This window comes from Branchiostoma floridae, chromosome 1 (genome assembly GCF_000003815.2).
Source record: "Branchiostoma floridae strain S238N-H82 chromosome 1, Bfl_VNyyK, whole genome shotgun sequence".
Lineage (NCBI taxonomy): Eukaryota > Metazoa > Chordata > Leptocardii > Amphioxiformes > Branchiostomatidae > Branchiostoma > Branchiostoma floridae.
The window spans coordinates 12,007,969-12,035,533 of record NC_049979.1 but is presented as its reverse complement, the minus strand read 5'-3'; the positions used below and the strand labels follow the sequence as shown (position 1 = coordinate 12,035,533).

At 40.3% G+C, this 27,565-nt stretch overlaps 1 protein-coding gene across 1 annotated transcript; it reads left to right on the top strand.

Moving 5' to 3' along the window:
* The first annotated feature begins 213 nt into the window (after window positions 1-213).
* On the top strand, window positions 214-27,565 carry LOC118428214 (SCO-spondin-like). Its single transcript, XM_035838226.1, has 45 exons — window positions 214-348; window positions 1,070-1,178; window positions 1,608-1,766; window positions 2,507-2,589; window positions 2,870-2,992; window positions 3,665-3,824; window positions 4,533-4,672; window positions 4,998-5,101; window positions 5,515-5,656; window positions 6,466-6,635; window positions 7,218-7,345; window positions 7,691-7,824; window positions 8,457-8,730; window positions 9,013-9,268; window positions 9,620-9,809; window positions 10,086-10,180; window positions 10,375-10,421; window positions 11,141-11,346; window positions 11,645-11,786; window positions 13,047-13,249; window positions 13,864-13,991; window positions 14,262-14,371; window positions 14,932-15,075; window positions 15,594-15,687; window positions 16,303-16,358; window positions 16,710-16,829; window positions 17,303-17,416; window positions 17,786-17,908; window positions 18,208-18,324; window positions 18,490-18,545; window positions 19,229-19,313; window positions 19,790-19,903; window positions 20,373-20,498; window positions 20,875-20,937; window positions 21,560-21,679; window positions 22,031-22,267; window positions 22,564-22,734; window positions 23,450-23,638; window positions 23,903-24,019; window positions 24,190-24,319; window positions 25,124-25,176; window positions 25,809-25,982; window positions 26,500-26,528; window positions 26,752-26,879; window positions 27,523-27,565. Exons 2-45 carry the CDS (start codon window positions 1,079-1,081, stop codon window positions 27,563-27,565), a joined length of 5,697 nt encoding a protein of 1,898 aa, XP_035694119.1. The 5' UTR covers window positions 214-348; window positions 1,070-1,078.

The following is a 27,565-nucleotide window of genomic DNA, read 5'->3' as shown; positions in this document are numbered from 1 at the left end:
GCAGTGAATGATAAGGTTGATCTCCCACAAATATCATCATGGCTCTCTCCTGACTCCCTGACTCACTACCTGGCCACTGTGACATCTTGGTGACATATGGATATGAATTTATCTAACCATAAACACAGCCCTGATGACGTCCCTTTCTCACCCTCCAGTCGCACCTCCGTACTCTGCGTACATCTATGCCACGTGTCTGACCTGCGGTCGCTTCCACTACCGCACGTTCGACGGTCGGCAGTACAGCTTCCACGGGGACGGGTCATTCAGCCTGTCCCAGAGCGTGGACGGGACCTGGTACATCCACGCCAAGAACCTGGACTGTGACTCCTGTGAACCTGCCACAAAGTTGGTTGATTGTTTACTGTCACATTTGTAGTATGGGGAAGGGTCCCAGCTAGAATCTGATGACTGATTGCTGGTGATGTACATATTAAATCGCATTTATCTTAACATGTATTAAAGAGGTGAATGGAAGGATTAGGTCACTCAACTGCAACAGGGAGGAATGATGGAGTTCATTTAGGGATAACATTTAAATCTATATTCTGGACAGGGACCTCCAGATGTTTTAAGCTATAATTTAAAACAAGAAGCCTCTTAGGAAGTCTCTTAGGGATAGCCACGGAAGTCTCCAAATTATTGTCACCATTAGACGCCATGAAAGAGACAATGTGCTCTAAGCGGATAGTCTGAAGTCGTAAACAAATCCTCAAAATCAGGACAAGGGTGACCCAAGTTGTTGACATATATCATAGTAGGTTTGAGAGTCAGTCTGTGCCTGGGTGTCTCCAGGACAAGGCTCACTTGAAGAATTAGCTCCAATGAAACTTAAAAGAATTTCTACTTCAACTCTTCTTTGTGCACAATGCTGGAACCAGACCACCCTAACTCAAGAGGACCAGCAGTCATCGCATTTGTTGTCCTGTACCAGGCAGTTTTTGCTGCTCCGTGGTTTGTGACCAGAAGTTGAAAATGGCATTGCCTTTGCTGTGTCATGCAGACTTTGTTTTATTGTGGTCTTTGATCATACAGTAATAGACTAAGCTGTTGATATTTCTTTTGGCAGTTTTTGACCATGCAGTTTGGTGCTGATCTGGTCCAGGCTGAAGGAAGGAACATCACCGTTAATGGTGAAGCTATAGAAGTGGCCCCCGACACATCTGTTGCCATAAATGGTATGATTTATAGCAGTGTATGAATCCCATAAAATTTTTGTAAATCTTGAAGCCAAGCGCATAAGTAACACAAATGATACTGTAAACGCCTTTTGCGGGGATCTAATTTTGCGATAGCAGTAGAATGAAGTTTTCATGCTGGTTTTGAGTTTGCAGTATTGGAATATACTATAGTCATGATATTGTAATGGAAAAATGTTTGTGGTACATTTACAATACTAGTAGTATTTTAGGGGTAACACTTTCATTGTCATAACTTGTTTTCATTAAAAAATGTTTAAGTTGGCATTCATTTGATAGCAGGAAAAGCTCTTGTTAACCCTGGGAAATTGTAGCCAGTTCAGCATTTTTGTATATGTATACACACAAATGTATGATTTGCACTGCTGCAAATGTTCTTTTATGATGCAACCTGTTTGATGTATGCAGGGCTGATACTGAAGAGGCTAGGGGAGTTCATGTTCCTGGACTCGGCGCTGGGTGTGCGTGTGAAGTGGGACGTCGGTCCGACCGTGTACGTCACCAGCACCATGGAGAACGTGGACAAGACCCAAGGGCTCTGTGGTGTCTACAACTATGATGTATCAGGTACAGGTTTAAAGAATATAGGAATTTATAGAAATATTTCAACCGCCCCCACAAATAGGTATAGTTTGGACTCCTGTGCCTTTATGTTAAAACCAAATAACCAGACACTTGGTATAGGAATAGTCTTCAGAAAGGTGCACTTATTTGCAAATGGCACTTTATTTTTTTCTTGCCCTAGTTGCAGCAATAGTGTTTAAAAAACATGAGGGGTTGTTTCAGAATATCTACTTCATAAATGCAGTGGCTCTGAAAATTAGTCCATTTATTACTGGAAAGTGAGTTGAGTGAGTGTTTGAGCTAATTTCTATTTTTGTACAGCAGTGATTAAGGAATTACATTGTATAGAATCTTTGTGCAAGGGATGTGGAGTGAAATATTACCTGCCATGTGAATGAGTGAACTTTATTGCTTAATAATTATACATGGTGCAATGAAAAATTATAAATGGTACAATCTTAACAACAATACTACAATCATATTAATCCATCCTGTTTATCATTGACAAAAGTTTACGAGGTACAAACAGTAACTGTTATGGATAATCTTTTATCGCTTTTGGAATGAGCAACATTTGAAATGTGGGACACAGTATCTGAGTGGCTGTTGTGTTGTGTTGTTGACCGTTTTCAATAGTCTTAGACAATGCATGCCAATTCTTACTTTTTCAGTGCTATTTGCAAACATCTTATGAATTGATGTGATTGATATGCTGGGAGTGAAGTTCAAAATGTATTTTACAGATGACTTTACCACACTGTCTGGGGAACAGACAAACTACGTCACCTACTTTGCCAATTCCTGGAAGATGTGTGAGATTGGTGATGTAAGTACATAGCATTAGGATTTTTTAATGCCAAAGCTATCGATGATAAGTACAGCTGCAGTTCTTAAATTTTAATCCATTAGTATGAGAAAAAAAATGAAAGTCAAAGTGCCCATAACCTAGTGCTGAGAGGCCTACAGACTGGCAAATATGATTTTTTTAGTCTTTGTAACTTCCTACACAGCATGATTTGATTTGATTTGTAATCTTCTATTGTTGTAGTCATACTTTATTTTGAAATGTTTGAAACAATAGAATGTTCAACAAACCGATCTTGTAGGCAGACTGTGCAGACGTGGCAGACGTGGGACACTTCTGTGACCAGTACCCCAGCAGAAAGGCAAATGCTGAGATCATCTGTAACAAACTGTTGGAGGATCCATTCAGTTCCTGTAACTTTGTGGTATGATCCAACTTTGCATAATTCCCCTTTCTCAAATAGTACATCATCCTTTGTGCCAGTTGCAAAGATGATTTTGTAAAGATATTAAGAAATGACGACACAACATCACTTGGTTGATATAGCAGACAGTAGGGTGGGTGCATGGGTCTTAGTCAACTTGTGATGTTTAAGTGCTTGTTTCACCAATGACACTAAAAAATAACTTATAGTTGCTGATTTATAGTAAACATGGCAGCCATCTAAGAACCTCGTACCATAAAGTATGCAGTTGCAAGTTTCCTAGTGTTTGCCTTTCCTCTTCTCAAAATATAATTACTGTGCCAGGTTTAGAACTTTCTGTTATGTTTCCTATGACGTTACTGGCAGAAGTTGAATTTATAACCGGGCAACAGGAGTCAAGAACTGGAAGTGTGATCTGTAATTTGTGATGTTCAATAACAACACTCGAGAGCTTAGGTTAGACATTCAGCTGTGGATATCAGCTAATTTGACAAAAGGCCTGCATTTTTGCAAAATATTTCTTTTCTAGTTGGGTCTTATTTGAGGCAGACTGGTTTGAATGTTGATGTGTCTTGGTAGTATGCAAGTAAAGTTTGTAGCTAATACCCCAGTAATAAGTTGTTGTAAGATTGTTGTATGGTTAATGGACTCTGCTGTGTGTTGTCTCTGTAGATTGATCCGAGCCAGTACTTCGACATGTGCACCTATGACTACTGTAGCTGGCCGGAGGAGGAGGACCGTGTGAAGGCAGTCTGTGGTACCATGGCTGCCTATTCCCGGGAGTGTGCCGAGAGTGGCGTGGTCTTTAACTGGAGATCAGACGACCTGTGCGGTAGGAGTCACAATGTTTGCCACAGTTCTAATTAAAAACTGCAAACTGCATGTAGTCAGAAACATGATAACAAAATGAGTTCAAGGTAATCAATTTTTAGACTGTTATAATACACTACAGTAGTTTCATTCTAAATTTTCGACTCCTTGATGCTTGAAAGAGATTGCAAATTTGATTTGAGACTAAGATGTAGCTAGATTTCTAGATAGATAAAAAGATTGATCATGTTTACTGAGTTACTGTAGAAGAGTAAAGTTATATATCTAATACACATTGCACATATATAAATGTTGAAATGTCTAAAATGTCATTTTGATTCAATCATATGGATGGCATCCTCAGAGAATTCCAGAGAATTTTTTAAAAAGTTGTCTTCATTATGAAGTTTGCAAATAGTCAGGAAAGTTGAACACGCTAAATTTATTGTATACCATATTTTACAAAAAGTTAACGGCATATATTGATTTTGCTTATTTTGCAGCTGCTTTGAAGGATTTACAGTATGGACAAAGACTCTTTTTTTGTTGTAAATGGACGAAAATCGATGCACATGTTGATGTCAGCCATGTGATCAAGGCAACATTTCCTGAATGACTTTGTGGCCAGTTAACAACATTTCCTCTGCAGCATAATAATTATAATGATAGTTATGCAATGTTGATAGCTTTGGAGAAAACAAGCCTCTAATGCCTGATTGTGTTCTTGCAGGTAAATCGTGCTACAATGGGACCGTGTACACAGAGTGTGGCAGCCAGTGCCCCCGAACTTGTACAGACATGCAGTTCAGCCTCGAGAGCAGCTACTGCTCAGCTGAGTGCGCACCAGGCTGCGAGTGTCCCAATGAAATGGTTGGTTAGCCATTAGACTTAGTCATTTAACTCAGCTAAAAGAATTCAATGACTTGTAAGATTCAATGTTCAAAAACCTGGGTCCTTGATGGTTCAACCCTACAGTCTTATGGCAGCACCTGGGGCAATTGCTGCTGGCGCTGAATGGCAGCTCACTCCAGATCCTTGTAAATTAGCCTGCCTATTGTTAGCTTCTTGCAATTCAGCCCCAGCATCAGGGAATATTTTCGTTGAATGATGATGTCTTGTGGCCGACTGTAGTCAAGAAATGTTGAATGTTGTTGACATACATGTAAGCACTCAGACATTGTTGCGGTATTGCCAGGTTTTGGATGGAGATGTTTGTGTGATACCAGAGAGCTGTCCATGCTATCACCACAGGGAGCGATATGAGGCTGGCGAGACCATCATGCAGGAGTGCAATGAATGGTAAGAGCACAATTTTGGATCCTGTTACAGCTTAAAAGTGATTATGACCAACATACAACATTTTCATATCATCAGGTTCTGTAACAAGAATATAGTATAATTCAATGAACATGTTGTAAAATTGAATTTATCCTGTTAAATATGTGTTTGTTATTAGTAGAGAAGGGGTTAATTGTAATCTAAAAGGACTATATCGAGGACGATATTGCTTGTAATGTATTACACAATTCAGTCTATAAGCCGCTATGTTTTACACAAAAAAATCATTAAATCCTCACTCTTTCTCTTACTTAATTTTAGTTGCTTATTTTAAGTTTCAGTTCGCAGATTTTTCCCCAAATCAGGGATGCACATTTTAATAATACTTTATCGAGAACACACTTAAAATTTACTTGCTGTGTTTGCATTGGCAGTGTCTGCCACACGGGTCTGTGGACTTGCACTGAGGACAGGTGTGCCTCTACCTGTCACTTCATGGGAACTGGGCATGTGAAGACCTTTGATGGGAAACACTTCAACATTCAGGGGGCTGACTGCCCTTACGTACTTGTGGAGGTGAAGAACATGTCTGGTTGTTTTATCAAATGTATATACTTCTTGCGCCATGTTGATTTGATGGATGGCATCAATATTTAGTTTCCAAAAAGATACCTCAGTTGATGTCATCCATACAATCAAATCAACACAGGCAAAAGCAACAACTTGAAGGTTGAAAAATAGAAAGGGAGAGCATGGCACTTACTACTAATATGTACTATATATTTGCCAATGCTGGCAAAAATGTAATGACATGGATGTCAATTGTCCTGATTTGAATGATAATGTACGCCAACAAGCTTTTTAGCATATCTTGTTGCCTGGATGTCTAACCTTCATCGAAGTGATAATAATGATTGTCATCCCAAAATTAAAATATGGCCATTGCATTATCATTCAGTTAGGGATGGGGTACCAGTACAAACCGTTTTTTTCTTGCTGGACCGGTCCAGAATAAACGGCCCTGAAAAAAATCAGCAGACAGAAAATGAACAGATAATACAGGCTGACGTTTTCTGGTTTATAGGTCCAAGACAATAACGAGCAAAGTAGAGGAGATTAGATAGTTTAAAACAGGGGCAGTTTTACGTCGATGAAAGGCAGTGTTGTTTACATGAAGATAGGATTTAAACAAAATGCCAGTGGATGTCGGATACTCCACCATTGTTTTGTGTATCGCTTATTCACAAGTTTTATCAGATAATTACAAAATGTAGGTCCAGGTTCAGGTCTGGACCTGGACCTGATCCTCTATATCTGGACCTGAACCATACGTAACTATAAGGTTATGTCTGCATAGTGCCTTATAACTGCCCTTCCCTGTCCAGGATGTTGCTGGGATAAAATTCCGAGTGACGACCAAGCTGCAGCCATGTTCCTCCGGCAGCATCACGACATGCATGGACTCCCTCACCATCCAAACCTACAAGGACAACGTCAAACTCATGGCCAATGGACTGGTCTACCTCAACGGGGAGTTACAACGTCTCCCATACAGGTGAGCTGGAAACTCAGTCTCCAACTGTTTTTAAATTGCTCCTGACAGGTGTATTTCATAATTGTCAAAAGCTGTACATAGATGCAGAACACAGTGAATGATATGATGATGATGATGATTACAGCATTGTGAATGATGGAAATTTCATAATTTTCATTCAATGTATATATATCACAATGCATAGATAATGTAAATATGGTAGAATTTAAACATGGAATATAATTTTAATCCTGGCAACAGAAAGGACTTTCACTAAATGCATATCATATGGGTTTGGTACAGAGGACCATCATTTAGAATAGAGTATGCTAAAACAAGAAATTTCCTAAGCTCTAGCTATTTCATGGAGATGTGAGGTCTCTGAATGTTCAAGACTGATGTCAGTAGAAATGCTACAATGTAAATGTCCTCCTTTGTGACTAGAACGTTCACACAATATCATGTACATTTACATTCATGTACATGTATTTTTCATGTTAAACTTTTACAAAATATTAAAGGTTACAAATCATCAACAGTAAAGATCAATTATAATGATCATATCTGTGTGAAGAAACTATTTTGTTCCTTTTGATCCACCAGGAGTACAGACCTGTACCTGAAGAGAGCTTCCTCCCTGTACACTGTGGTGGAGGGTTTCGGTGTGACAGTGATCTGGGGAAGCCTGAATGAGGTTTATGTGGTGCTGGACCCATATTACACTGCTCAAGGTGGGATCACTTCTCACTTCAGCTAATTTTGGACCATGTAGAAAATGACCAGATTATATCGCTGGCAGGGGCTTACATGTTTTGGCTCTTACTGGTTGCAGAAAATGTAAGTTAGAGCAAAGTAGAGTTACATTTTATAGTAATTTCTACCAAGTTTCTATAGATAAACTTACAGAGTTTTGAATATTGCCTATTCACAACAAATAGGTCCAGGTTCAGGTCTGGACCTTGACCTAATCCTCTGGACCTGATCCATACCTGTACCTGAATTTTCTGTACCGGTAACCACCCCTAATCCACACCCCAGTCTTACCATCCTGCACTGTCTATCCCCCACTGTGACAGTTCTCGGTCTGTGTGGAACATTTAACTGGGACCAGCACGATGACTTCACCACTCGGGACGGGGACGTGGAGTCAGCCGAAAACACCTTCACTGACAGGCTCAGACTCACCCTCTCCTGCCCTGATGTCATAGAGGTTAGTGGGTGCAAAATATACTACAAGCGATTTACTCAGTATGATTAAAACAACACAATGATAACATTCGTCAAAAAGTTTATTTTGTATGTTAGTCCTTGAATAGCATGCCATATCATATTTGCATAATCAACGAGAAAACGTTTTAATATATGGCTGCCTTCCATGCCAGGACCTCCAAACATACATTTGTACATGACTTACCAATCTCTTAGCCTTAGGTAACACAGGTAGAAATGACAGGTGAATGCCTGACAGGTGATACTGTGTACTTCACATAGTAAAAGATGACTTTGAGAAGATAGGATTGGCAATGTGAATAAGGACCTAATGTTATTGAATTGTTGTAAATGACTGGCAGTAGTGGCAGTGACCTGAAATCATGGTCATCAGTGAGCCGTTGAAGTTTCCTGGTTCTACTACAACTCTAAAAACTACAGTTTGCTGCATTATAACAAGATAAATTATCTGGCATTAAGGTATGGAATCATCTGTAGAGTAAACTAGATTTAGATGGACAAATATAGCTGTACATGTACATGCATTTTGAAATGGAAAGGAAATGTCTTACATGTATTACTATTGTAACTGAAAATCAACACAGCTCCATATTATGTTGTTTCCATATGCAGGAGTATGTCAGTGCTTATGGTGTATACTTCCAAAACCGAGCATACAGCCAGGAGAAGTGCGGTATCCTGAACAGCGAGGTCTTCGCTCCCTGCCACGACCACGTGGACAAGACGACGTACTACGACCTGTGTCTGGACGACGTGAGCGGCTGTCCATGGATAGATGACCCGGGGAACTGCCTCTGCCCTGTGCTGTCGGCCTATGCCATGGCCTGTGCTAAGGAAGGCGTGGAGGTGGACTGGAGGCTACAGGAGGAGGTGTCTGCCCTCTGCTGTAAGGAGACATTTTGAAGTAGAATCAGTGGGCACTGGTTTGCTCTTTTTAACATTGGCTAAGATTCTATAATATAATGCTGAGAAAGGCAGTTTGCCCTGGAAGTCATTTTTCCTAGAAAGGGAGCTTGCCGTGGAAGGGAGTTTCCTGATGCCTCGAAGCGAAACTCCCAGCACCCTTAGCCCTGTAAAATAAAAGCCAGCCCTGCTCGAAGTCTGTGAGGGAAGCTATTTCATTCATTTAATCATTCACTATTCCTCATCTCATGTCCCCTCCATACAGACAAGCAGTGCTCGGGTGGGCAGACCTACCACGAATGTCTGGACCCCTGCATGCGGACGTGTGGGGACCATCGGCATGATGAGCTGTGCGCAGACCTGCACGACGTGGGGTGCGTGGCCGGGTGTAACTGTCCTGAGGGGCAGCTGCTGGATGATGAGGGCAGGTGTGTCCACCTGGAGGACTGCACCTGTGTGGACATGTACACCGGGGAGGTGTACCCTCCTGGGAAGAGGATCAAGCAAGGGTGCAAAGTTTGGTCAGTGTGTTTCAATGTACATGTAATTAAGTTTCTATGTCATACAAATGTACCTGGGTCGGATTACAGGAGCATACAGGTGTTCCAAACCAGTCCATACTTTGTATTGCACGAGATTCCGTCAAATGATTTGAACTTAATTTGCATGCGCTGCCATAAAAAATTTAAATATCACAATGGATGTTGAAATTGATGTTGTGGCAATTTCTGGTCTAGAACTCCAAATCTTCTCAACTGGCATATTTTGCATGTTGTCTGGATGGGTATGACATAGGTACAATGCAACATGATGTACTCTGCATCTGTTTCTTCTGGAGTTGCAATGTGTTGATTGTTTTTTCACATACACAGTGAGTGTATAGAGGCCAAGTGGAACTGTTCGGACAGGTTCTGCTTCGGTACAGCCATCTGTCCCAACAACCAGGAGTTCAGCCTGGAGGCGTCCCCGTGCCCACTGACATGTGACAACATGGAGTACGAGTGGGACTGCAAGGCACCGCCATTTGAAGGCTGCGACTGCCCCGAGGGATATGTGTTCTCTGTAAGTCCATCTTGAATACCAGTAAAATTTGCTACAATGTTGTTACGTAGTTTACATGTATGTCTTGTGGATGACTTCATAAAAATTATACATCAATCATTGGCTAAAAGTAATTTCTATTTTTTTAAAATGTAAAACGTGATAAAAACCCGACTTATGAAAACAATGGATATAGGTTACCCCATGGATAAAGGTGAACTAGCGGTACACTTTGGATACATGACGACTGGTACTTAGATGAAAGATGATTTTTGTGCACATTACCCCGTGTATCAGGGGGACTGGTGTGTGCTGCCTGAGAACTGTCCATGCAGACATGGTGGGAAGGACTACCAGAGAGGGGAAGTCATACAGAAGGACTGTAACACCTGGTCAGTGGTCTGTTCCCTTTGATAAGCTGAAGATAGGATAGCTTTTAGTATGGCATAAGTATTGACTCACTACACACTTTTTTTACATGCTATTGTGGTGCCAAATGGAATGGGTCTCATACAAAATGTCATTACTTGTACTCTAAAATTGTGTAATTTGTGTGTGTTTTCATTTACTGTGTCTCCATCTTTAGCATGTGTGAGGGGAAACACTGGAGCTGCACTCGTGACAAATGTGCAGGTACGTGAATTGTTTAACGTTGCACACTCTGCAGTTCTTCCGCAACCAGGGTCCATGGTAGGGCACAGCAAAAAATGAAGGAAGGCTTAGGGTTGCAGGGCTCGAAATTCATTTTTGGGATTAGGTGCACTGGTGCACCCAGCTTAAGAAATTTTAGGTGCACCAATTAAATTCAAGCAATAACCTAATAATAAAACCACAACTTACAAGCTATCAAATCTTAAACAAGTACCATGAGAGACATTTTTAATATCCTTCTAACTTAGATGTCAAGAATATGAGGTTTACTAGTGTACTTTGATATCTTCACATACATAAACCTAAGAAAATATTTGGGTGCACCCACAGAAAATAATTGGGTGCACAGCTCCAATTTTGGGTGCACCTGGGTGCACATGCACCCAGTATTTCGAGCCCTGGGGTTGCGATGGTTTAGGTTTGAGTCAACATTTCTGATAATCTGCTAGATTTTACAGTTGAAATCTAGAGTGTTACCTAGTAGGTTCTGAAGATTGCTGAGAAGATTAAGTTTTTGTTGTCTATACAATGGAGTGCCAGTTATCCTTACCTGCAGTCTATGCAGCCCAGTGTAATTCAACTTTCCTGACGCATCTTAATGTGCATCTATTTGAAATCCTCTGTATACATTGGTGAAACTGATAGCAACAGTAATTATAGCATCTTAGCAATGAAAATAATGCATAATGAATTTTAAACAGGAATGTGCCATGCAAGTGGCGACCCTCACTACGTGACGTTTGACGGGAGAGCCTACTCCTTCCAAGGGGACTGCAGTTATGTCTTAGCAAAGGAGGCTGTGAACAACTCCTTCACAGTGACAGCTGAGAACGTCCCGTGTGGTTCCTCTGGGGTGACCTGTACCAAGTCTGTTACTGTCACCATCAAAGGGACAGATATTCTCATGGTACACCCTGTATTCTCTGCTTCTACGCTGGTGGTATGCCACTAAGGATTACAACAACTATAAAAAATAACCTGTCAATAATATCTTAAGTTACAAACAAGCTTTCACCAGTTTGACGCTTCACTTTTTTCACTTTTGAGATCAAAAAGACTTGCTAAGGGGGGATTTCTCACTGCTGTATATACATGTTAATATAGCTGCTTACTCTTTGGATCATTACTCTATCAGGGTATCCACTCAGAGTAATACTTGAATGAGACCTCAAGCTGTTTCCATTTTTATGCCCCCGCCAATTCAGTCTACAGGCAGGGTAGTCCGAGTGAATGGTGTAGTTGTGAACCTGCCCAAGTACTACGAGGGTTCAGGGATCTACATCCGCGAGGCCGGCATGTTCGCCATCTTAAAGGCTAAGCTGGGACTGGAGGTCAAGTTCGATGGAGGTGAGAAATGTCACAGATGTCAGAAAGTTATCCTGTGAGCATCATCCCAAAAAATGTTTATTCTGGCAAGGACTTTACTTCTGTCTGACAATATGTCTGACTTTATGTACTTCTGTCAGAGGATATGTTAGATGTTAATGATATGATGTTCTGATTCTTATACAAAACTAGATTGTATGTGTATCTGAGTCCCAGTGCAAATTTTAGGCAAGCAGTACTGGTACATGTATTTTGAACACAGAGTAAATCTATATTTCAACCTTGGATTCTCTTTACCTGCCCTTGCCCTTTATTTGTTTTTCAAGACATCCAAACCCCAGACAAAATGTAAGGAAGGGTGAAAAAAAATTATCATGACAGGTTCATTTTTCATAGAATGAGTTGGAAGTTGGCTCACAGGAAAAGCAACATGTTCTTCTTGAAACCTGAAATATCTCATTTGTTGTCCAGATTTGTACATGTATGAATGGTTGAATTGATTTTAAGGTTTTTAACCTATTTTGTACATTGGTATCACTTAACTATTGCTGGTATCACTTAACTATTGCTCACTTAAAGTGATGAGTACTGGTTGTTGTGCCAGGTCCTGTGTTTGCTCTAGGAATATGGCTATGTCCAAGGTGCTGAAAAGGCATCTTGGTCACTTTATTTTATTCCTAGTTGACATGTTTGGTTGAGATGTTCTTTCTGGAGAATATCATGACCTAGAATTTATTTTATATCATTTTACACAAAGTCATATTTTCTCCTAACATTAACATGAGTTGAAGATTGTGTATAGTGGCATTGTATGGCACAATTAGTCGGGTGTTTGGGCCAGAACCTAGAGGCCCAGGGTTCAAAACCACAGAGATATACTGATGTTGTGCCATTGGGAAGGGTACTTAAAACGACTTTTTGTACTTCACTTAGGTTAAAAATTGAGTACATGATGTATCCAGCTCTTGATGGGGCCATTTTTAGATAGGATGTTTAACGGAGGTCTTTAAGGAGAGCCACACATCAAGCGTAAAAAAAAGAGTAGGGGTCCTTTCCTTTGCAGTTCAGCGGCTGCAACTGGGATAATAACTGTTGCATGGAGGTCACTGGGCCCTGTGTACAGGCTTTCATCACAGACCCTAGCAATTAACTCATACAATTATAAGCTCCTCACAATTCCGCCCCTGGCTACAAAGTGAGAGCAGTCAGCCTACCAAATAAGAACAACAACATTAACGTTATATATTTTTTCCTCTCTTGTGTCACTCATGTGGGCTCCAGGTACCAGAGTGTTCATCCGTGTGGAGCCCCAGTATCAGAACTGCATGGCTGGACTATGTGGAAACTACGATGGATTCCAGGACAATGACTTCACCACCAGAGCGGGCAGCTCGGAAACCTCCCCGACCATCTTCGGGAACTCCTGGCGCGTCAGCCAGGCATGTGGGGAACTGGCAGAGGGGGATGACATCAAACCTTGCGAGGTATCACATTACTGTGTATCAGCTATATCATATTCACGACACAATGGACTTTATAATGATTTATTTATTCATTGACTTTTCAGACAACAGGGTGGCCCATATTGCATTCAATTCTGCCAAGTTGATTTTCAAGGTGGACCAGTACACAAACAATGAAATCATCAGTATCACAAAAAGAATAGATTAAACTTGTATCATGAAGATGAAGGTTTGACATCCAAGTAATAAGATACAACAAAAAGCAGTTACTCAACCAACTGGATATGATTTTGGTCTTTCCAAAACTTGTGGCAAGTAATTTACTTGCTAGATTAGTGGGAAGATTGTCATCCTTGGCAGGCTTTCATATGACTGTAAAGTCCAATCAGTGTCCTGCACATTCTGGTACAAACACAATCAAGTCTACAACATGATATAATTTCCCATTTTGGTACTTCCTCGTAATGTTCACCATCTCTGGATTTGAAAACTTCTGTTTTTTTCTTCAAAATCAGGCAAAAAATAATGACTGCACCTGATTTTCTTGCTGTGGCGTACCATGCCTTTACCTAGATTCGATAGCCCAAGAGTTAAGATGATATGAGAACATGTATTTTGTGTCCCGTATCTCATAGCTGAATCCCATGAAACTGCCCTGGGCGGAGCTGACATGCTCTGCGCTGATGTCGGCCATGTTTGAGCGGTGTCGCCAGGTGGTGCCCTACCTTCAGTACTATCAGTGGTGTTTGGATGATGCTTGTGGGTAAGTCAACATCCATGACAAACCTTCAAAACCTGATGTCCAGTCCCTTGCAACACCTTCAAGTTTAAATTTTGGAGTTCTAGTTTAATAAATGACTTCCCCTATCTCAGCAAGCTTGTAGGCCAATATTGCAAACTGTTAGTAAAAATGATGTAAAAATTATGTAGCAGTCTTTACAGACCCTTGGTTATTAAAACTTGTATGAATTATAATGCATAATGGTGCATAGAATTGGTTGAGACTAAAGGAGTGGTTGTGTTTGTGTTTCAGATGTGATTTTGGAGGGGATTCAAAGTGTGTCTGCACTGCAATTTCATCATACGCCGAGGCTTGCAATGCAGCAGGCATCTATGTCCGCTGGCGCTCACAGGAGCTGTGTCGTAAGTACTTGTAGAGAACTGTTTTCATTGATGTAGTAGATTGAAATAAGCAAGTAACAGTTTTTGCAGCCAAGCCATTTGCACAATAAGGCTTGATGAAACTAAAACCCTTTTTGGTAATTTGATGGTATTATGTTTCTTTAATTTATGTATGTGCATTGGTCATGAATCTTAATTTAGGTACCCATCCTCTTCCCATTTGTTTGGGCAATAACCTGAAATCAACTACGCACTCAACTTTTTGAAACCTTTTGGATTTTGAAAAAGTATAACAAGTGCGTACAGAATACTATGTTCATTGACAAAATAAGTCCAAGGAGAAATTATGCTGAAATGTGTTGACTTAGTTAATTCAAGTATTAGTTTCTGTACACAGAGATACATGCAGATAGTGCCTGAAACTATTGTGAGGAAAGAAAAAGGGTCTTTCTATGATGATTTGGTGCAGTATAATATCTCACATGAGCCTGTTGATTGTAGACCCAACTGCTGTACAGACACTTTGAAATACTGGCACTGTTGTTTTGAAGGCCTTTTGAGCATTTATTCCTGTGTTCCAGCCATGCAGTGTGACAATGGGTACATCTACGAGGCGTGCGGACCCATCTGCCAATCGTCGTGTTCTGGTGGCCAGGAGGAGTGGTACTGCCAGAACAGCACCTGTACGGAGGGATGCTTTTGTCCTGACGGCTGGTTCCCAGAGGGTAGGGGTCATTCATTACACTGCCTCTACAAGCTACAGTTAAGCTCAATGCAGTGTTCTTTGGATGGATGCTCATATTCTCATATTGACCGTCCACTATAACCTCCTACATAACATGGTATATTAATTATATTAGATGTAACAGAACACAGTTTTTTTGGTGACATAAGACCCTCCAATCAATCAGGGATTACCTAATATGCTAATATGTGTAAATCCCGCCTCCCATTTGGTCTTGTCTATTCAATACCTAATTATTTCACAGCAGTGATCATGACTGTTGCAGAGATGTGAGATATTGTTGCCATGTAGGAAGACGTGTGGAAATCTTTTTTAACCTGTTCCATGTTGGGGGCAGTTGTCAGTATGGATTTTTTTTACATACTTGTATTCCTGTTCCATGTAGGAGACAGCTGTGTGAAGATGTTTATGTAACATCACATACATGTACACCTGTTCCATGTAGGAGACAGTAATAGACATTTTTTATCGACATACATTCACACCTTTTCCATGTAGGAGACAGCTGTGTGGAGGCCCGAGAATGTCCCTGTTTCCTGTATGATGTGGAGTATCCTGCTGGGGCAGTCTACATGGTCAACTGTCAGACATGGTGAGGCATGAGGATAGTCTTGCACCTAGATGACAGTGACAGGTGGTGAAAACTGAAAGGAGCTATAAACTCCAAAAGGGAGTGTTGTTCATGTCGAAAATATTCATGATGAAAGAACTGTCCGTAATTGGGAATGCGTACTAGGTAGGGTCTGAATGGGTTTAGTGAATATCATTTTGCTTTGTAAAGCACACATTGCATACCTCACCACAAGCAGATCCTTCAAAAGCTTGTCTGTTTATGTTTTCATTAATACATCACATTATTAGAAAATGATACTCTCTTCTGGAGTTAAGTTCTCTTTTGAATGGAACCTATGGGTCTGCACAAGTTGTGCTTAATGAATTTAAGAATTTACAAAGTCATCATCATGTTGTCACAAATTCATACATCCATTCATTTATGAAATCATGACAAATAGAGAGGTGTGTGATAAAAATGAAGAATATCAGCAGGATTTAGGAGGATTCTTTCTTTTTTACACAACTAGTTGATTCTCACTTTGCTAACTAAGGTAGTATTAAGCAGAGTATAAACTGTTTGTGTAAAAAGAATTCTCCTATATCCAATGTTAAGCCTTGCTCATGGTTTGATGTTTGATTAATTCTTTCTCAGTAACTGTACAGGAGGAGAGTGGATCTGTACAGGGGAACTCTGCGAGGGAGAGGAAGGTGAGAGTTGTCCAGTCTGCTATTCCAAGATCAGGGTGCACCAATGCATCCTGGATTGTTTTAGCATTCCTGCTTTGTATCTATCACATTCTGTTTATATTTACAAATACAATAATTCTGGATCAAAGTTGAAGTGTAATTTCCAACGCAGAAATTGGACTTACTCGAAATTGGACAGTCCAACATGGACACAATTCTTTAGGACTGGCCAACTCCAGTCAATGTCTAGGAATCTTGTATCTTTACAAAAAGAACACACTGTGACATTACAACACTTTTTCAAGTTCAACATGCTTCAATTGTTCTAGAAGGGTCCATCAGCAACTATAGTTGTTCATGTGTATCCCGCAGGTGTTGGCACCTGCACACCGGATGAATTCACCTGTTCAAACGCACGCTGTGTGCACATGGCTTGGGTATGTGATGGACAGAACGACTGTGGCGACGGGACAGATGAAACCAACTGTACAAGTAAGAGTTTCAGGACGAGCAGTGTCATAGAATTGGCTGGATCAGCATGTCTCTCTCTTTTTTTCAACAAAAGTTGTCATTTGCACACCCAGAAATTTGTAGTCTGTCCTTCTTCACTGATAGAAGATCAAGAGGAGCTCTGGCCTGCCACTGGAGGACCCTCTTATTATAATTTTTTTTTACTTTTCTGCAGTCTGTAGCCTCTTATCTATCTGGCTCTCTTTAGATCTGAGATAGCGCCTTGTATTGACCTTGTTCTTGTTTTCTTTGTTCATTGTTTTATGTAGTCCACCATGATAATTTTAATGCAAAGGTCACCTTAAGTTTGTACCTTAATTTATGTTTTATATCCTCTATGGATGTGCCAGTTATGCATTTAATGTGATCAATATGCCAACAAATGTGTGGCGTATTTGTCACTGTAGTGCTGGAGCAGTGTGACAAAACTCTCTCTATTTTTGTTTCTTTTCAAGTGAAAACTTGCTCTTCAGTGGCCTTTCAGTGTGACAATGGTCAGTGCATCCCTCAGGAGTATGTTTGTGATGGAATGCCTGACTGTAGTGACTACACGGATGAGCAAGCCTGCCGTAAGTTTCCCTTTTGAGCGCCCAATGAGTTACACTATGCAATGAGTATGAAGTTCTAGTCATTGGTCACAGTTGAAATTGTATAAATTTTTCTAATTGATTATGCAAATCAAGTTCTATTTTGTCCAGTATAGCAGGATATTGAAAGTACTGTTAACCAACTTATCTTCTTTGCATACCAAAAACTTTCGGATAATAAACATTATAACGTTTTTAAACAATATGTCATGAACTCAAGTCCTTTTTCTAAAATATTGATTTGTGTCAATCAAAGGAAAATATGATGATGTCATTGTAAATCATCTGTAAAACTATTCATGTGCTTACATGGCAGGCATTTCTAACCTTTATAATTCATCTGAATTCTAGCTGCTCCGACGTGCACCAACAGAGAGTTCAAGTGTGAGAATGGAAGATGTATCCCACAGTCCTTTGTGTGTGATGCAGAATTTGACTGTGGGTTTGAAGACCATTCAGATGAGGCAGACTGTGGTAGGTGTCCTCATTGATACTATGCTTAATACACAGACTATTGAAATCTACATATAATGAAGTATCATTGACCTCACAGCTCGATTAGTTATCAAATGTTTGTTTGTCTTTTCTCTCACCTGAAACACTAGGTGTTGTAATGATCACAATAATTTCATTAATATGAGACCAAATCATACAAAAACTTGAAATTTGAGTTGTGCACCTTTTTTTGTGAGATGCAGAACATATCTATCACCTCTTGTAGGTGTTTAGTTGTTAGACTATGTATAAACATAATTTCTGCCATGCACTTACAGGAGATGAGTGTGGCGTTGGGGAATTTTGGTGTGGTTTACAATCCTTGTGCATGCCCCTCACCCTGCGCTGTGACGGCCACGATGACTGTGGGGATGGGAGTGACGAAGCCCTCTGCTGTACGTCTTCTTCTTCTATCAGTCCTATAGTCAAATACTTGTTCAGTGAAAAATGAAGAAAGCTAAGTGTCTGGGAGGATATTTACGATTGCTTTGCCATTTCGTGCTTCACATGTATATGTTATCTGGAATAGTCAGCTGATACTGCTCTGTGCACACCCACAGCTTGCCTGCCTCATGAATTCACCTGTGCTAACGGATACTGTATTCTTCGGACTAAGGTCAGTAACATCTTAAATCTATTTTTGCTTTGTTAAAATCATTGTTTGTTTCTACTTTTGCGTATCTATAGTTGAAGAAACATAATGAAAGACTTCCTAATGTACTCATTTTCCATCAATGAGTTTGAATAGCTTAATACACACCGTACTTTTGTATTGTCTTCTACCAATGCTTGCACCAAAACTTGATACTTTGTATTGTTTTCCACCATTTACTTGTGTCTTTTTCCAAACCTTGCTGATAGGTGTTTTGAATTTCATCATGCAGCTGTCAGATCAATGGTTGTGTGTCTCAACAAAAAACAATTAGGTCTGGAAGTTTTTGCTATGGTTGGTTAGGTACCCGGAAGCACAACTATTTTTCCCTAAGCCTAACGAGGGGCAGTATAGTCCAGAAGAAGCAATATCCATTGAGTAATGATAAAGATGTACTGCTAGTTCACCCTTATCTACAGGTTAACATATAATATTATCCATTGTTTATAAGAAAACAAGGTATTTGGAGATAGCAAGTCGACAGATGGTGGTTTCAAAAGAAACCACCGTCCGTTGACTTAATTTCCCTTGTCACCATTTTTTTAAAACAACGGATATAGCTTACCCCACAAATAAAGGTGAACTAGCATAACTGAGTCTTTATTGTGTGACTCTGTGTGACAATGTGACTCTACCTCCCCTCTCAGCTATGTGACTCAGTTGAAGACTGTCCCAGGGGTGTGGACGAAAACATCAACATCTGTCCCTCCAACGGCACTGGTAACGGCACAGGTCTGACCTACATCTCTGTACTACATGTACCAAACGTTTGTGCTGGTAGTGATGAAGTCATAAATTCTTAGAAAATAGTAAAATTAGATATGAAATACAACAAGAGCTTACATGTCTGTCACACAACTAACAAGATGATCAATCACACAATCATTGTACACTCTTGTAGAAATATGGGAATACAACATTATCAAAATATGAAGCATAAGTCATTTTAACCTCAAAATCTTATTTCATATGGACAACATCAATTCAAAACCATTGTGGAATATGATGGTATGGAAAAAATTAGAATTTCAGTACAATACATGAACAACACAGGACCTTCTCCGGGACTTGTCCCTCCAAAACTTAGCTTGTTGGGACAGACAAAAATGTACTATTCTTTTGCCCTTAAGCATAATGTACAGTTACAAAGTAATGTCTTACCATGTGTATTGATATCGCTCACTTGTCCCCACACTTTTCCCATTCAGCGGCCCCCTGTGATGGCTTCCTCTGTCAGAATGGCCAGGAATGTATAGAGTCCATCCTCATGTGTGATGGAAGAGCAGACTGCTTTGATGGCAGTGATGAAAGCTTACAGCACTGTGAGTTTCAGTCTGACACAGCTTGGCCTGAAGTTTGTAGACTGATGAGAGACCATTGTGAATTTTCAGCACAAATCCTTTGTTTAATGGTAAACTGTTCGATGGCAAAGACTTTAAAGGAATATCCGTGTTATAGTTGCAACTGTTGAGATTGTCCACATATTTGCTATCCTAGTACTTCATGTCCATTTTACCAGCACAATAGAATAGGAATGGATACAGGCTTCCATGTAGCAGTGTTAATGTGTGTATATCACATGCAGATATTGCAAGCACTGTCATCCAATAGAAAAAGCACCATGTCTCAGCTCAATTCAACAAATGTACATTGTAGGAGTAAGCACTATACATATGCAATTATATATTGTGCAGTTTGAAACCAATTGACTTGTTAAGAAGTAAGTTTCACCCAGTGCCTGAATACATGTAGCAGGGGTTTGTAAATATGCACATGTTGTTTGTGCTTCAGGTCAGCTAACATGTGGAGCAGGCCAGTTTATGTGCTCTAATGGCGCCTGCATAGCGGTTAACAAAACTTGTGATGGCACGATGGACTGTCTCAGTGGGGAGGATGAGAGCCTACCTCAATGCCATGGTAACGTCTTAGTGGTAGCTATTGAAGGACAAGTCAAGTAATCAGGATTGGATCTCAATTGAAATTCAACATATGTGGCATTGCATAGCATAATGGTAGGGTGTTCAAATTGGCTCAAAGCCCAGAGGTTCTGGGCTTGAGTCGCCTGATATGGGGTCAATATGGGGTGTATTTAAGATTTGCTCTTTCAACAGATCAAAATGTTTCTCATAATCATTGTTAAAATTGCATGCAGGTCTTTGTCAGTATAGTTCAATTCTTTTTCTCATTTGATGGGGATGCTGATTACATGTACATCTACTATATAACTCAATTTGAGGCCCTCATTATTTTGTCTGCATTTGTGTTTGATTGCATTTTTCACCTGACCCTACAGGCACTACAACAGTTTCAGCACCAGGGACAGTATCTACCTCGCAGGCTCCACCTGGCACCAATGGTGAAACTCTTCATTTACATGTACTGCAGTCATTCCTCTGCACTGTGAAGCTGCTGTCAGTCCTAAAGACCTTGAACTGCTATTCATTTTGCATGTCTTATATTAAGTTGATGTTAACCAGGTTGTTGTTTATGGATTGTGCAAATGTTTCGTTTCAGCTATGTAGATTATACAGTGTATGTGTTTGCTCTGAGTGTGCCTGTGCCCCACATGTGTTGTCTTGTCAGGTCTCTCATGATATCAAATCAAAGTTGCTTGATAATACTCATCAAGTATTCTTGAAATGTGTGCTTCGCTCAAGAATGAAAGACACAGTAAGACTTTGAAACTTGAAGTTCAGCAGTTTTGCTAAAGAGATACATTATACTTTGAATTCTTGATAGAGAGTAAAAGTTATGTTGCAGTGCGTGAGGCATCTTTGTTCATCGTGAAGCCCCGTAGAACAGTTTGTGGCATTAGTGTGACACAATGGTGCATTGTACCCTTGTGGAAAGGCACCTTACACGATATACCTACCATGACAAAGGAGTGACACCCACTGACTCTCTCGGCTAGTCTATCAAAGTGTGCACCATAGGTATATCTGCACATTTGCCACCTAGAGCTGTAAATTCTTTTTTAGAACCAATGGGTACCTGTGCCAGTGGCTGGTTCCAGTGCTTTTTCGACCTCACCTGCATCCCAGCTAGTTTTGAATGCGATGGACAGACCGACTGTGATGACGAGTCAGATGAAATGTTCTGTTAGTCTTTTTTTACTTCTATGTTCATTGTAATTTCAGATGTAACTTTTATACCTAAGTTAGTAGTTTTAACTGCTTGTATTAGATAACCAGAAATAATCATATATCTTTGGTTTAGTGAAGTGCTGTTTGACCTTGTGACGCCTTTGTCTTCAAAACTGCTTTACAATTTGGTATAAGTTGTTGAATAGTTGAAAATATCTGATTTTTTTTTGGTGATGTGATGGAACAATCCTTCCAATTTGATACTTATTTTGATCAATATATCATTTTATATTTACATGTATATTCAAAGCATATCTATATAGTTTGTACCATACTGTTTTATTCTTACACATCCCTTTGTTTCAGGTGGTTACGGGTTCACAGGGTCACCTCCTCTCACCTCAACGGAAACATCACCTGTAACAACAACCATCCCAGTTACATCTCCACTTGCAACAACCCTGGTCACACCACCGGGTAGTTGTGAGTATGTGTGTGCCAATGGGAGATGTCTGAATGCCAGCCAGGTGTGCAACACCCTGCCTGAGTGCGCTGACGCTGCCACAACCCAGCACGGTGTGGACTCTGATGAATATAGATGCGGTAATTATATTGTTCATGCTTGTGATATTCTATTTTGTGACCATGAATCTTGATGAGCCAATGCTGGAAAAACATACATTATATGGAGTATAACGCAGTGTATTCGTATCACCCAAGGTACCTGTCTACATGTCTAACTGTAGGCAGGATCACCTAAAGGTTAGATGGTGATCTGACTTGCCGGAGGGCTTAGGCAGAGGGTTGTCTTAAATACACTGTGTTGTGGTATATTTTCTTTCATACCCAGCTGAAAAAAACACAGCATTTTCTCTTACACAACTTGTTACTTTCTTCAGGAGGCTACACGGTTTGGTACCCCTGGGAGCCGTGCAGCGCCTCCTGTGGGGATGGTACTCAGACCAGACACCGGTACTGTGCTGACCCCCAGCCTCTTCCGGATGACCCCCTACGTGCCTGCAAGGGAGAGGATTCTGAACAAAGGCCCTGTTATATAGAGGCATGCCCAGGTATTGTGTGCAGAGAATACAGTAAATGCATTAGATTTTATCTAAGTTTGCTTTTTTCATGGTGACCGCTTCAACGCAAACTGAAGACCACCGCAAAATTTTGCGTTCTGTCTTCTGCCGGCTGACCCTCTTATACTAGGCATGTACGTTTTACAGTACTATTATCATCCGTTTGTCCATCTCTAGCGCCTAGCACAAGGGTCATTATTTTTAATTGGTAGTTTCCGACGGTGTTTCCATCACTGAAGAGGGACGCAAAATTGAATCACTGCGAACTTAGAAATGCAGTTACAGTACTTCCACCTGCAGACTTCAAACTTTATTACTTTGCCAAGTTAGAACTTTGCCATTCACTCACTCACTCACTCACTATCCATTATTCCAAGAGCTTCTGACAAGTCTCTTTTTTTTTCCAACTTCCTTTTAAGATACCATGGAATGCCTTTTTAGGGCGAGATTAAGTGCAGCTTAATATGTAGCAGCCATATGCATAAGAGCTACGGAAAGTTTTGGGTGAGAGATTATAGCACTCCTATTTATAGGGAAGAACTAAATAATTAAAAGTCATCTTAAGACTACTGTTTAAAAGGAACTGGTTTTACTTAAGAAGGGGAAAGGAGGTTTTTGCAGTGTTTTAAGTTTGCAGTTTGGTACTAATATCACAGAAATCAGTGAAACAAATATTTCATTGTTCCTTTATGCTTGTTCCTGTCAGCCCCGCCCAGCTGGGGTCCGTGGGGTACGTGGTCCAACTGGACTGGCGGCTGTCTGGTCGGGTTCACCTATCGCGAGCGCAGGTGTCGCACAAACTACCAGACAGGTGATGAGGAGTGTGAGGACGTACCAGGTGCGGACAGCACTTACCTGGAGATCATGGCGCAGAACGTATCTCAGGACTGTGGTCGTGAGTACTTTCATCCATCATTTAAATTGGGCTTTGGCATTTAGCATGTATTGTGTACCATAATGATTGTCAGTGTTTTCTGCTAGCTAAACAATATGTAACAGTTGAATCTTTATACTGTCAGGTGAAGAAAGGGTATCATTCATCTTTTCTAATTCCAAAGCAATCTTTTATGTACTTTGCATTCTGAGAAGTGTTAGGTCTAAAGATATAGTCAAATCTACTTGTATGATACTTTGCATGATGTGTGTATCTGTTCTGTAGCGGAGTCATGCAGGGACAAGCAGGAGTATCGAGACAGGGACTCCTGTCTGGTGTGTCCACCGTCTTGTTTGGGGCTGGCTGACGGAGTAGAATGTGTTCCTGAACCATGTGAAGCAGGTGTGTTTCCAATAAACCCAATTGTCCTGGGATTTGTAGTGTTGTTTTTGACCAATTAAATACTATGCACATATGATTGTCTTTGCTAGATTTTTTGCTACGCCCCCTATAATGGTTATAATTAATTATTTAAAATCATATATTTAAGTAGTTTGTGTTTCTCTGTTCAGGTTGTTTCTGCCCAGATGGTTACTATGAGGACAATGGTGACTGTGTGCGTGTGGAGGACTGCCAGTGCTATCACAATGGTTCCTTCTACAGCCCTGGTGCTGAGCTGCTGATCAGGCCATGTGAAACATGGTGAGTCCGATTCACACAGTGACACACATCGACTCTGGCACATTCTGTTTACACATGGGCCTGCAAGGTGACTTGGAACACCTGGCATTTTGGCTTCCTTGTTCCTGGCCAACTCATTAAATTGGGGTTTGAATTTGTCATCTTCTACTTATTTATCAGACATTGAGTCTCTACAGTAGTCCAGGATCTACCATGGCCTTTTTTGCCATGTCTCAGCTACATATATCTTGGACACGCAGTTAGCTAACAAAAATATTTACCGGACATGTCAAGAACACATAAATTGCTGCTTTTTGGGGCTACCAAAATTGCGCTAACAAACCTAAAATGATGCAAAATGGCTTCTTTGATAGGTGTAATATGAGTATTGCATACTAGTAACTTGGCACAAGCCAACTTGCAGAGTGGATTTACGCACACAAAAAACGCAAATTGCCCCACTTCCCAGGCAGCTGTCAATTCTAGGATAAAGGAACTGGAGTAGCCTAAATTTATGTTTACACAGTCCTGAGTTAACTCAGGATCTGCTGTGTCAATTTTCAACTTGACTCCATCCAGGTCAGCTACACATTTGGGTTTAATGTTCATGAATTTGCAGGCATACAGCATGCTTCACCAAATGATTTCTATGAATTCAATTCTTAGTATTCTGAGTAGTATTTTCCCTTGTCCAAAACTGGCAATGACTTAACTACTGTATAATTCAGTATTACAGTTACATACTGTATATCAAACAGACAACATTTCTTGATGACAAAGTTGATGAGGTTTACATATTTTCATAATTTTTGCGTCCACGTACAGTATCTGTTCTGAAGGTCAGTGGACCAACTGCTCCATCCATTCTCCATGTAACGGTAAGTTATCAACATCTTCACACAAACTTCAAAGGACTTATAACTTTTTGTAAATTCCCAGTTTTATTGTGGGGTTGTCACTCATTGTTCGTGATTTACCATGCAAATATGATGACCAAAGATAAGTATGTTTTATGATATAGTACATGACCAAAATATCTTATGACCACTGCAAACATTTGAAGGTTAATAGTCTATCACTTCTTTTATCAGCATTTTTGATCAACTACTTGAGTCACAGGTCAGGTAATGTTCCACTCCATAAGGAGGCTGATAACCTGGAGGCCAGACAATCAGCACGAGGCAATACCATGTCGGTCTGACGGAAGAGAGTTTGACATACTAACGCTCCATTTCCAGAGTGGGCACCCTACCCAACTGTGTTTGCCCCTGCAAAAAGGCAAATCCGTGGTTGGGTGACAAGTCTTGGAGTGGGGCATATGTTGGTCTCCCTGCCAAATTGAATGTAAACGGCATTGCCTCATCCTGGCATTCAGATTCCACAGTCCAATCTTCAGTTTTGGAATTTACATGGAAATATTTTAAGAAGTAAACATGATAGTTTTCATGTTTGTCAGCCACAGTGTCAATTGCATTGTACGGGTTCACTGAGTTTCATCAATCTGTTTCAGTGGACTGTGGTTGGTCGGAATGGTCCACCTGGGGAGAGTGCCTGGGGGCCTGTGGCTCATCTTCGTTCCAGTGGTCCAGTCGAATGCCGGACCACCCCTCCAGACAGGGTAATGGTACAGCCTGTGTGGGGCCTGACACACGGCTGCAGAACTGTACTACAGACCCATGCCCAGGTATTATATAACTTTTTTAACAACACCAACAACAACACATGTACAGGAGAACCAAAATTTATATTCACATGTACAAAGTTTTTAGGTCTATTGAGTTAGAAGCAGAACTGCTTAATATATGTATCTTATACCAACAACTTCTTTGATGTGTCATGACATATCCATTAACATTATGTATTTTTTACATTCTATTACAATACGTCATGAGATTAGAGGACTCAATAATTTGCACATCGAAACATATTCTATTCCACAAGATGACATTGGTATGGACAGTGCACATTGTATTTCAGTGTATTTTACTATTTCTGGTATACACTACCTTGTTGGACCCAAGAGATTGCATAACTTGTTAGACTGCAAAACAATCTGAAGTCCCAAGTATCTTGTATACGGAATATCATATTATAAATTTCTATGTTGCACTGAAGTGACTTTAGTGTGATATTGCAAGGAAAATGAAGCACATCACAGATTTGCATGACTCATACTGTTTGCTATCCATGCTCTCACATAGCCTGCACTTTTGAAGGAATGGAAAAACAGGTGGGAAAGACATGTTGTTTTTACCAACTAAAAAATGTTAAAAATGTACACACATCCTAGATATGCGCCCTATGTGAATACAAGATTGTGACATAGCAATGTTATAAGTTGAGAAAAGTTTGCAACCATTGAAAGGATTCAAATCACTATTTGGACAGGATATACCATAAGTGACATCTTGTGATAAGCTATTGTTGTATGTGACCTTTCCACTTTCCTGCAGATTGGAGATCAGTGGACCAATGGGTCCTGCCATATCTGTGACTGTCTGCAGGATGCACTCATTGTCTGTTCTAAATACTGCCCTCTTAAGGACATAGGCTGCCCACAGGTGAATCTGAATCACATACTGTACGTTGTCACTGGAGTAATGCCTATTAAGACAGATGGTCACAATACATTAATTTTTCAATTTGAAATTGTTGAAATCAGCACACTATACATTTTTTATCATGGTGCTTGTCATGTCATATGATCATGGCATTTTGATTATAGATACATACCATTAAAGATTCAAATAGAATCATCTTCACACCACCATGCTCAGCAATTTGCAAGATTCAACCTTTCCTGTTTGGCATTTTTTTGGCTGTTGGGTTGCTAAGTATTCAGGCTTTTGGGTAGCTAACAATTACCAAATTAGGGAGAAATAAGCACTTTCACTATTATGAATATGATAACTATATAAGGATAGTACTGACCTTATGTTTTCTATACATTAAATAGGATGCTGTTCTCATATCTCCAGAGGACAGATGCTGCTATTGTGAAGGTGAAAAGCATTTCAATATCATTCAACAACAGGCATTCCAGGAGACAGAAAAATACAAATGCCTTGTGAACAAAGCCTTAAAAATGATGATTCAGAGCAAATAATTCTCCATGTACAAATTTTCTTTATGTAAAAATTTGAAGCTACTTATTACACTAAATGACAAAACCCTCCAATTGAAACATAAAGGCTGGGCCAATTCTTACCATACTACTTATGCAGGTTCAGGATTGACACCAAGCACTACGTCATCACCAGGTCATAG